The 12,594-nt window shown below is 40.2% G+C and overlaps 1 protein-coding gene across 7 annotated transcripts in view; it reads right to left on the reverse strand.

Annotated features, from left to right (window-relative positions):
• Positions 1–12,594, reverse strand: part of LOC137985084 (tensin-3-like) — a 60,513-nt gene that overhangs the window by 24,589 nt on the left and 23,330 nt on the right. For all 7 annotated transcript variants that reach the window (XM_068832543.1, XM_068832542.1, XM_068832540.1 and 4 more), the window contains exons 15-19: positions 12,560–12,594; positions 12,097–12,169; positions 11,245–11,374; positions 10,482–10,547; positions 9,305–9,451 (exon numbers count right to left, since the gene is read on the reverse strand). The exon at positions 12,560–12,594 is cut by the window's right edge and continues 26 nt beyond it. In XM_068832543.1, coding sequence (XP_068688644.1) covers positions 9,305–9,451; positions 10,482–10,547; positions 11,245–11,374; positions 12,097–12,169; positions 12,560–12,594 — 451 coding nt within the window. The remainder of the gene's footprint in view (positions 1–9,304; positions 9,452–10,481; positions 10,548–11,244; positions 11,375–12,096; positions 12,170–12,559) is intronic.

Genomic DNA, 12,594 nt, shown 5'->3' on the forward strand with positions numbered 1-12,594 from the left:
ATAAAGCTCAACAGGAAAGGACTGCTCAGTGGCATTGGTCGCATTTTAGTCGCTAGCTGTAAGTTAAACGAAGGCGTAATTACCCATAATTTTAACAGTTACCCCAAGATAGAGCGAGTTTCAATCGAATGCCGTAAAACCAAAACCAAAGTAATTACTTTGGCCGATCAAAAAGGGAGGGTTGTCCGATACTCACAAATAGACTCCATTGGTGTTAGTGGTGATTCCAATAATTCTATTGGTGAAAGCGAACGTTTTTTTGTGTGGTAGGCTTATAGAACGAGGAGTGTCCATAATAATTATTAGTGCGTTTCAACTTGGTGTAAAAGCGAACTTGTTTTGCACCAATAGAGCCATTGGAATGACATCATTTTTTTTTGGTACCAATCCTGTCATTGGTACCAATGGACCAACGGTTTGACGAACAAATCGTCTGAAGGGGGCAGCCTTTATTGCCCCAAGGCGCATCAGTCAACTAAACAAGATCTGTAACTTGCTGCACACAAGTGGCACACAAGTTCATTCCATCCAAAACCGATGATAGCTCCATAATTGACGCGCCAAAAACAAAAACAAACAACACAATGTACTTCACATGAAGCAATTAAAACATGACAAGATCCCGTTCTTCATCTTACACGCGAGTAACGCGCGCAGTAACGCGTTTCCAAGCACTTACGACTTTTGCAAGTAAAATCTCAGAGAGATAGGTTATAGTTTGTGATCCAAGCCCAGATGCACAGGAAAAAAGCTTCTTTATGCCCACTGTCTTCAACCAGGAGTGAGAATGGTTACTAGAAAGTAAAGCCGACACCAGGTAGTTTACCTCATCATGTGGTTGTGGTACCAATATCATCGTTGTACAAGTGTCGCTGGATCGATCTATCAGCGACTAATTCGACACCTCGCCAACTCGCAGTTGGCATGGCCCGGTGGCGTCAACGACGGCTGGCAAATAGGCAAATACAAATACAACCAGCCTTGCATTACTATTTTGTTTTTAGTCTTCACATTATTTGCTGGTTAGATCTCCCAAGATCCGACACTTTGTTCAGCTGGCCCCTTGCATAAAAAATTGGCACATAAGACACGAAGGAGATGGACTCCACCCAGGAGGATGGCCCCGATGGCGCTAAATGGATGACCCCTTTAACCACTGACGACCAATGTGGCAGTAGCAGGGGGTAGAGAGGGGCTGGAGACCGACACATCTGGAAGCAGACGAGAGAAGGACTCCCTGGATGTAGATAAGACCTAATGGACGGGCTGCCCAGATGCTGAGCGGAAGGTCCGACCGGAAGGTTCGATTCCCCGGGGAAATATACGACTTCAAAGAATCCACACACCAGCGTAAGACACGGAACTGCGGGTGTTGTAATCTGCCACTTATCGGGTCAGGACGCAGCTATTAAAAAGGCTCGCGTGATTGGCTCAGAGAACAATAAGTACAAAGAACATACAGTAGAAACAATGACGCGTAATCCTAAAGACAATAGAGCTGTATAGCTATTCAATGAAATTAGGGGTTGTAAAGAACTAAAAACTCTGCTCCAGAGCGCCACGTGTTGAAGAACTGTAATGGTTAGTATCTTTCCCTCGAAAGGTAAAGACAAAAAAAAAAAGAATGGAAAGAGCCCCGGGGGGGACTCCCATATAAAAAGGGGAGGGATGCTCGTCGTCCCGCTTAGGGGTATAAATTTCGAATTTTGGTCTCACTTAGGGTGTACTGGGCAAAACACAATCATATGTAGCCGTGAAGGTCTCCTTTAGGGTTGCGCGTGAAGAAATATGAAAGTGTATCTTTACACTTTGATATTTTTTTACGTAGGTTAAAGTATTAGATGATAATGTCTTTGCCATCATTAAAAGGCACTGCATTTTTTATATATCCGTGTTTTAATATGGTCTCTTTTAGGAGTTAAATTAAGTTAAGTTAAATTTTCAGACGAGCATCCCTCCCCTTTTTATATGGAGTCCCCCCCCCCCCCCCTTGGGGGAAAGAGAAAGAAACATCTGAAGAAGGCAACCTCACGATGAATATAATCACCCATTCTAGGGCAGAGTGTAAATGCTGCCGGTTATTGGCTCCGGTTGAAAAAGGAGAACATTCCAGCTGTTTTCACAGAGGAGAACACTAATGAAACCGAGGCCTCGGTCTGTGTGTGCGCGCGCACGTCGGCTATTGGGCGATTTGACAACAAATGTACCTTGAGAATGTACAAGTATGCAGTTGTTCCGCACCAGTGGTTCTAGGTTCTACATACGTCAGACAGGCCGTGACTCGAAGCCTAACAAAGACACAAACAAGATACCACAGCGCGCACGGCATTCAGAATGGAGAAAACACATCCGTTGGCACAGCAAGACTGTAACCATCCAAGAGTAATTTGCACTTAATCGAGAATGTGACTGGGTAAATAACTGGTACTTAAATGCAATTGTTAATTTAGCATCGGTTTAATGAACCCAAGTGACATTCAATTTTCGAAATTGAAACGTCGATTGGAGCAACAATAGTTACGAGAAATCATCAATAATCAACTTAGGACTTGCTCTTATTACCATAAGAGGTTTTATAGACTGGAATGAAATCGAAACGTGCAAACATTCACATACCAGCCAGGAGAATTCAAATCCCTAAAAAGTTCACACGAAGGACATTCAGAGCCGAATCAAACAACTGCCCTTGCTTCGCTAATAGGGTTTTGACAGATATCCTTTACAATTGGCGCAATCGACAAAACGGATTATGAAAAGCTGTGAAAAATTAGTGCAAAGTATTCCTACCCGTTCAAATGCCTTTAATATCTGGAGCTTTGACACTGAAATCAAATGCTGTCTGCTGCTGGTGTACCGAACTCCAGATGCAGAAGTCCGCAAATGCAACTTTCCAGCCTGACGTTTCCTCGGATAAGTCAAGCGAAGGTTTTCAAGTGGCAGTATAAAACGACAATTAGCGATATTTTACCCACAGGACGAGCAATAACCACGCGAACTTCTTAAAATACCCTCTTCAGGGCTTTTAGTTCACTGGGCTGCTAATTGAATAACAATAGCAAAGGATGAGACAACTGAAAGAGTCATCCCTGGAGGGCATTAACATAAGTCATCGAAAAACAATGTCAACCGCTTCAACAAGCTTAATGAACGCAGAATATCTATTATTGTCATCTGCTTGGGAGTATCAAAAATATATCTGCCAATATATTGAAATCATTTCTGTAAACAAAGTACCTTTATCGTTAGAATGCACTGGTGCACTATATGGTGGAGGAAATAATCGATAATATCGAGATCAGCAAAATTACTGCGGAATTAACAACATCAACTCTCGAATGAAGGGTTGCAAATTAATAACCAATGTATACCGAGGATTAAGAATCGGTTTTCGAACAATAAAAGCGCTACATGGTCAGTTATTTGAAAAACATGATTTATTCTCTTACGATGTTTCAATTGCACCACTGATAAGATAAAACTAAATATCTCAAGAATGTAGAATTCCAAAGAAGGCGTCTCGAGGCGTCCTTAAAATACTGTTCCCTTGAAGCCAAAATATCAACATAGCAACTGTTAATAAAGAACCAGATATTTCTAATTGAATTGGTTAGAAGACTGTTTGATAATGCCGACGAAATGACTTGAATTTGTAATACGTGAATTACTGTTATCAAGAAAAGAAATTACATTGCCAATTGCCTTTTCAAGACAACCAATATTGGTTATATCCAAATGTTGATCTAAAACACAGGAAGAAATCAATAATGTAAGTCCATATCAAGAAATATGTCAATTAATTTTAGCAATTAAAATAGGCATCCGAAGATACAGAAACTGTATGCCGGGCTTGTTTTTACCAGTGGTTTTATCCAACAGAGAATTAATTACCTGAACATTTCTTCTATCCTTTCTTTCAAAAAAGACAACCGCTCATCTCTGCATGTTTCGCTTGATACAACTCACCAGAAAGTTAAGCTCTTTGTTATTTTAACAAAAACATCGCTTTTTTTTTTATTTGCGTGCGAGTCAAAATGAACCGCAACAATGTGAACTACAACAGGCACAAAAATCGACAGTTAACGCGACAGACTAAGATTTTTTGGTGTCAGGTGGCTCAAAGGAAAACTTATCTGAGGAGATACCTCCCTGTACGGTCCGAAGGTTGCTCTGTCTGAATAATTACTGACACATCTTGAACTATCTTTAGCAATGGTTCAAACAAAGGTCGAGAATATAAAGGAAGAAAAAAAAAACAAGGAAATACTGAGAATGCGCATGCGCAGCGTACAACCTTCTGCCTCATGCCTCTCTGATCTCCTGCGTTCCCTGGAACACATAGCGCTGAGGTACAAAGCCACACTGCACTAATTAAAATAACTCGCTAATCTTCCAAAAGGCTTATACTTTTCATTACTTACCTAGATGGTCAATAAAACGAGATAACTTCCTTCCAGCACTCTACAGGAAGGCAGTTTATTCCTTCGTGAAAATGATAAAACACTTTTCAGGGACGTCTTAGTGACAAATGTCGACAAAAAAAACGCCATTTCCAAAATTTATCAGCCTGGGTTTTTTAAGAGCGAGTAGGATCCCCAGTGACACATGGAACTTTTCCAGTTACAGAAAGAAGATGTTTGACTATTACCTCAATCTTTCAAGCGTAATTCACAAGAGAACCAATCACGTAATTTCGATTGAGCCAACGCCTAAGACTCTAAATTTGTTTACTAAATGCTTCATTTGTTACCACTGCACGAAATTTATGGCATTCTTCGCACGTCGCTGCAAACTTCAAGGCGATTGTTAAATTTAGTCATCCATCTAATAAATAGTTTCAAAACAAAATTATGCCGGAGCCTTTGAGTAATCCTGCCAACGTCAGTAATCTCATTCAAAGATTGTACAAAACTACAGTAGTTCTATTGTTTGAGTCTGTCGATGAAATCTTTTAAGTGCGACCACTTAAATGAAAGCTAATGACTAGTACGTTCCCGTGGTCCTGTTTATTACGCAATTCAAAGCGATTTTAATCCGTAATTCTGCAAATGAAACCCTTACCTGTGACCACTCAAAGCAAAGCTACTGAGCAGTACTTTCCTATGGTGCTCTTTATTATGCTGTACGAGATGTTTGTGTTTTCAATTTTGAGTCAGTGGATAAAATCTTAACTTATTAGCCATTTAAGTGACAGCTTCGAAGCAGTAATTTCATGCTGTGCTGTTTATTAGTTTTTCAGTCAGCAAACGTGACCAGTGAAATGACCGCTATTAACACCATTACTAGCACTTTCAAACTTAAATCCTTGTCCATTTTTGGAAAAATTCAGAGATCTTAACAAATTCGTCACAACGTAGCTGTAACCACGTATTTTCACAGTAATATATTATCCTATTTACTATAAGGAACAGGACCGTGTAAATTTGTTAATTCACAGCCCACCTCGAATTGAAACTCCCAAGACCAGACCAGAGTCAATTTTTGCGGCAGCAAACGTTATAAAGCAGCAAACGTTTAGTTGGAAACATCAAAGGAGCTTGAATGAGGAAAAGCGTCATTGATAGTGATTACAAAAACTATTAACGCTATACTACGCAGATCCTTAGAGAACAAACGCGCCACGTAACTCAAAAATAACCGAAACCCCACCTTCACTCATTGCTGTGTTACCTCCGGAGGTCATAGTTTCAGGGAAAGGACTGTTATACTCTGTATGGAGGCAACACATGCTGAGAAACACGGCACTTAATCGGTGTGTAACTGCCACGCAATGAAGAAAACATTGATTATTATTCAAGCGAATTATCAGCGGAATCTGTGATGGACGCCCCACTGGTTTTGGCCATGCCTCGGGACAAAAGATTAACATAAGAAATAATTTTAGCCTTAAATGTTGGGCTGCCTTTGTAAAGATTCCACGCCTCGGTTCCTACGACTTCAGTGGCGGGCTTTTTCTTGATGCCATTCGTCGCAACGACACCAAACCAATCTAAGTTGCGAGCAACGAAAACGGCAACTTCTAACTCGTATTTTCCATAGAGCGGTTTTCAATTGAGTGTCGAAAGTAATAAGCGAAATGCTTTGGTTTTGCATTACTTGACTCAGTGATTGGTTCAAAGTTCTCGCGCCACTTTTTCAACCAATCAGAAGTGGCACATTTTCCCGCGCTCTGTGTCGGCCACGTGTAATTACTTCGAGTTTTGATTGGTTTACTGGATTGTCTCTGTCCTTTTTTATTGGCCAAAGTAATTACTTTGGTTTTGGTTTTACGACACTCGATTGAACCTCGCTCTAAAGTAGAAAACCATTGGTACAAATAATGTCGCGAATCCTGTTCTTGAATTCTCTGCTTTCCAAATAAAGTCGTCTTGATTTTGGCTTCAACTCGAATTTTTAAACGATTTATATGATAAAAGCAGTGAGTTCTATATCAGTGAGAGGTCAACGTAGCCCTCGTTACCATTTTGTCACGCAAGTCAGGTCTTGTCGCCCCTTTATGATGTTCCATTATACCCCTTATCATTATAACCGAATGAACAACTAACCAGGTGGTAGCGAAAAGCCTCGAAGTTGAAATGGCCACATCAAAATGCTCAAAGTCAGGCCTCATGACTTATCATTTTCGAATGGAATCATTATAGAAGAGCGAACGAGAAGTCAGAAAATAGCGAAACAACTTGAGGTTAAAACGACTCGATTCGACAGAACAATGGCAATGTAACGAATGAGATTTGAAGCAAAAAACGACACGGCTAAACGGCATGGTGCCGAAAAACCGCGAATTCAGAGACACTTACAATTTCGCTGCAAACATGTTGGGAAAAGATAAAAAGTCAGTCTCAATTTCACCGTCAAAGTTTACTTTGGATCAGGAGCGCATTAGTTAAAGGAAAGGATCTTTATTTAAGTGTCTGGTATTTTTAGCGCTGGAACACTAATTCGGGACACTGTAAACTGAAATCAACAGATTAACGCAAATCAAATCTAAATATGTTGGTTTTTGAGGGGAGGGGAAAACCGGAGTACCCGGCGAAAAAGCTCTCGGTGCAGAGTAGAGAACTAACCAGCTGAATCCACATATGACGCCGAGTCTGGGAATCGAACCTGGACAACATTGGTGGGAGGTGAACTCGTGCTCTCACCACTGCGCCATCCCGGCCTTCACCCAGTTTGACGAGTGTCCTTCACGAGCTCCCAACACCACCCGACTTTTCCCAATGCTGTGCCAACGTTGGCTTCTTGGAGTCAAAGAAGTGCTTTCTTGGGCTTGGTTACTAACACCATCGAAGAGCAAGGAGATGCGAGGAAAGGGTTCTCTAAGGAAAGGCCCGATTCTTTATTTAGGAGCTTGTTTTCATCGCACGAACGACGATTTATAACAAAAAAAGATCGGGCTGTGAGAGATTTCCCTACTTTAAGTTTGACACAAAATTAATCAGTAATCAGATATTAAAATTTATTTGTGCAGTGTTATAAATACAATTAAATTATCACAATACTCTGATTCAATTACGTTTTGTGGTAATTGATTAAATAAATTTAAATTTCGTCTTTGAATTAATTCCAATAAATTAAGCTTATCAAATGTAACTCAAAGTTATGAAAGGGGTTAATTTGTCAGTTTATAAACGCCTCACCGAGAGAATTACCCTAGGGTGAAACATACTATCTTTTAACGTTTTATATTACCTCATATCCACAATTCAATGAATGCAGTTTTTCTCTTCCAACTGTAAAGAAACTCGTTAACGGGCGGTAAAGGAATATTGAAACTATGAACTATTACGCTTCAAAACACACGTCCTTTTCTGGTACCTTCCTGGGGTAACAACCACAACTTGACAGCGGGAGTTCTCGCACGCGAGCGTCGCACGCCACGCGCAAGTGTTGCAGTGCGTTTCTTCGAGCACGTGTGTGGCAATACATTAATTGCGTGCAAGAATGACAAGGTGACATTCTCGCGCACGTGTAAATGTGTTCGCGCGACTGAGTTTCAAGAACGGCGTGAATTGCAAAAAGTGAAAAAAAAAATTACTGGCTGTAATTTTGGCATTTACATTTACTAAAGAGTTGAAATGTTAATAACAGTTACTGTAATAAGAGTTTAAATGTGATAAAAGTGATCACGTTTTACAGTTTTGGAGCCTTCTTGAAATTAAACGCAACATCTAAACGAATTGCTGCTATTGCACCCAAAACACCTACGCATCACTCTTTGCCACGTATGTCAGGGCAATTTCTTCATGTTTTCATAAAATTATAGTTCTTGAGAAGAAAAACGAACAACGATTAAATAAAGAAATAACCACTTTGAGATGAACGAGCCACTAGAAGAACTAAAATGATAGGACGAGTGATTTGTGGCCATTACCAAGGTTCTCAAAAACGCCGACGCCGAGATACCAAAATGCTTTCTGACTGACAAATGAACCCCTCCCAAACATTAACTCAAGTATCCTCATCCATAGAAACTAATTTCAGACGGTAAAAAGTAGAAACATCACATCTAAATGAATACAACTTGCCGATACAACAAATTCATCAAAACCTAAACGGACGACGAAAAACTACAACTTTTGCCTTTCGTCAGTAATATTAACACTACGACTTCTAAAACGAGTCTTCAATTCTGTGTGCGAATGTTGAATGTACTTCGTTTGCTTGTTTCAGCTATTTACAACAAATCTGGCCCTATCGATCAAACGAAGGCTATCGAGCATTATTTTCCTTTAACGCTGTTTATTACATTGCACAAGGTGATTGATACGTTAAGTTTGTGCCCTTAATATTTAAGTGCCACCATTCATAGAAAAGTTACTGAGCAGTGGTCTCTTGTCCAGTGATTAGATTATGCACAAGATGGTTTATCCTTTGGGTCTCTGGATTAAATCCTGAAGTTTGACCATTTCAGTGAAAGCTACTGAGCGATAGTTTCCAGTTAGTTTATTACGTTTTACAAGGTTGTTTCTTCGAGTTTGTAGATGAAATCTTAAGTGTGAACATTCAAATGAAAGCTACGGAGTAGTTCTTTCCTGTGGTGCTGTTTATCATGCTGCACAAGGTGGTTGTAACTTGACGAAATCCTAAGTGTGACCATTTAAATGAAAGCTACTGAAGAGTTCTTTCCCGTGGCGCTATTTTCCACGCCCTACAAAGTGGTATTAATTAACTCTTTGGACTACAAATAAATACATAAAATCCTCACAGAAGTGTTACCATTCAAAAGAAAGCTCATGAGCAGTACGTTCCTGTGGTGGTGTTACTGTCAATCTGCTCATTCATTAGCAGAACCATGACGAATGGTTACCTTCTTTGATGCTTCCTTTGTCTGGATCATTGCCATCAGCGCCGTCATACCAACTCTCAATTTCGGGATACAACACCGTGTCTGGATTCTCCATTGGCAAAAGTGAATGACGGATTATCGAGCGCAGTCTCTCGTTATCTTTAATTTCTGAAAGGAAAAAATAATTATTGTACAGTCAAAAATGGCGCATTAGTTGGAGAACCTGCCTTATTATATAAACACCAATGAAACACCAAGTGAGCTTTCGCGCGAAAAAACGATATATTCACACGTGCAGATAATGATTCACACGTTAAAAGATCACTGTTGCTATGGCTACATATAAAATCGCGCCCTACGATGCCTTTCGTGAAACGATTCAGTATTTCATTGATGTTTATATAATACATAGAATGTTACATGGTCGCTTCCACTAGAAGAGAAATTTCGTATCTCCGCGCGGCCATGTAATATCCTCTATTTCTTTGCTGTTTCAGAGGCGGCCAAAGTAAGAAGAGAAGGGGAGGCAGACATAAACATGGAATGGCTTATTTCTTTCCGCAGAATTTGCATAATAATAACAATAATAAAGTTTAGTTCCCAGCGGAGAGACAGGTTGTAGTTCTTTCCATCTAACATGGCCAACAAGACGTCACATGTAAACCAGCAATTTGTCACTATTATCGCTTCGCGACTATTCCAAAAGCATACCAGCGATCCAAGAAGGAAAATGGTATGAACGCTGCTTTTCTTTGTGGCGCAATATGAAAAATTTAGCCTGGAATGCCAAAGTCCTCTCTTTGGTCAGTATGAAGTTCACGTTGTTGTTTTGCAGGAACGGCGGAATTATATCAAAAAAACGTAAAAAGCACGTACAGAGTTTGCACAACAATTGTTTTTCTCTTTGCTCATTACCTATTCATGGAAAATAGTGGCACTTTAGGTACCACGAAATAACGAAAATTTTCAATTAGGACGCAGCTCTATACAACCTCTGATTTCATTGGATGCCTTTAGGACGCAAGCTCTATTGTGTTTAACCAAACACATTCAACCCAAAAATTGTCGTCGTGTCCGGGAATCGACCGTGGGACAAAATTAGAGGAAAGCTAGTGACATCTGCACCGCGCCAACTCTACTTCCTATGGGAACCGAATAAGCAGAAAAAAGTGTAAAGAGAAACAGACATTCCGCGTACCTGATACAAAATTCCCAGTTGATGAAAAGACAAACTCGACTTTGCATCCATCGGGAAATTTTTTCTCTGTAGATCAAAATAAACAAACACTCAAACAAATTTGAAAACTTTATAGCTTTCAACCAGCAATGACACAACGCTTATTTCTCTCAGCAGTAACTGACCTTTTTAACCTGTAGGTTTTGTTTTCCCATTTCAGGTTTACTGTCACATCGCGAAACGAACCAATTAAATAATTTGTGGTTCCTTAGGATACATGCAATAATGCAATGCGAGAAGGCTTTCCTTATTAGGGTTGACTTCTCGGGGCTGGTTTACTGTAACGCAGCGTGGACCTCTGAATCTACTCCAGTGTAAACGTCTCCCCAACCAAGGCAAACACTAGAGGAGTACCAACTGCAATGTATGATTTGGTCAGCCTAGGACACTCAGCAAGTAAGGGGCGTCAATAAACCGGCGCGAAACACTTCGTAACGTACATCTTTGGTTCTCATCATGATTTCCGTGGACACCCGCTATCTAAAAGTCTAGCTCAGGCTATGTGAGACCTTATGTACTCAATAGGCAGACAGCAGACATGCTGGTGCTCTATACGCTAATGACATAAACAAACACAAGAGGCTTATCAAGTGAATTACAACCTTACCAACATGGCCAAACTTCAACCTCTTCACTCAAAACCGATCGTTACTAAAACGGTTGATGGCAATAGATAACTATATGTAACTACAAAATGTCCTTTCATGAGCGAAGTACACATTACCTTTGCACGCATCATCCAGTTCAGTTTTATCCAACACCAATCCATGATCCCTAATGGCACCAGTGTGAAATTGGCATCGGAAAATGATGTCACGGCCTGACGAAAGCGTGTTCTTGTGGTAACACTTGATCTGCAAACAAAATCATTTTATTAAAACTGGGTTTGTCACCAGGTGAGTACATTTAAAATATATATTTATAAAGTTACACTGGTGGTTAAAAGCGTTTCAGAAATTATTTACAATAAAATTGTTCCCGATTTTTCTCTCACTTCCCCTGAAGAAGGTCCGTGATTGCGACCGCAACGTCGGGAACAATTTTATTGTAAATAATTTCTGAAACGCTTTTAACCACCAGTATAACTTTATAAATAAATATTTTTTAAAAATCATTTTATTGCGAAACTTGGCTTGGTGATGGTGAAGTACCGCATTAAATTACCACAGCCCGGGTGCTTATAAGACCCTACCAATAGCTCTCCAGGTTTTTCTGTCAAACACGAAACGGGGACAATAGAGGACTGAAGCGCCTTCTTCCTAATACCTTTGTTCCGTAAAGAAGCATAGTCGGGGCATTGGTGTGAGCGCTCACCCTTCCACTAATGCCACGAGATTTAAAACTCTCGGACTCGCCCTCGTGAGTGGGTTGCCTGTGTAAAAGGTTTCCTTTTTGCTCTTTCCCGGGTGAGTAACAGCTATTAGCACAGTAAATGAAGCTGTTGCCCTTAAAGTTAATTCTAACCACTTCAATTCCTTTACAATATCACCTGACGTTTGACCACAAACCCAAAAATTGTAGTGTTACTCTTATGCGTGTTGTTAATTGTACTAGATGGGCATAATTTTCTCATTACCAGCACATCTCCACGCAGTACCAGTCCTCCTTCAATGGTTATACAGATTCGCTCCATTTCTGCTGTCACGTGACTGAAATGCAAAATGCGCTGCTTAGTTAATTTCCTCATTCAATGCCACAACGTCAAAGCTAGATCTCTTATCTTCATCATACTTTGTCCACTGACAAATGCTTTACGTCCAGTTCAAACCTCAAAATTTAAGACTCTAAGACAAAGTGGAGCTAACAGTGCCGATTTCTGGCCTCAGCGTCCAACGTGGGTTCAGTCTCTATTCGGTTCTGAGAGGTTTTTCACTAGGTACAACGGTTTTCCTCTCTCATAAAAAAATGATTTGATTGGTTTTACTTTGTATAGTTTGATTTGCAGACTTCAATAATTTGCAGGGTACTTGCGCTTCACCACATAAACCAAAGCTAATGATTGTGTTCACGGTTCATTTAACAACGGCAATAGTACTTACAATACTCCTGAGGTGTATATAAGTTTGAGTCCCTC

The sequence above is a fragment of the Montipora foliosa genome, chromosome 14, assembly GCF_036669935.1.
Source record: "Montipora foliosa isolate CH-2021 chromosome 14, ASM3666993v2, whole genome shotgun sequence".
NCBI classification, from domain to species: domain Eukaryota; kingdom Metazoa; phylum Cnidaria; class Anthozoa; order Scleractinia; family Acroporidae; genus Montipora; species Montipora foliosa.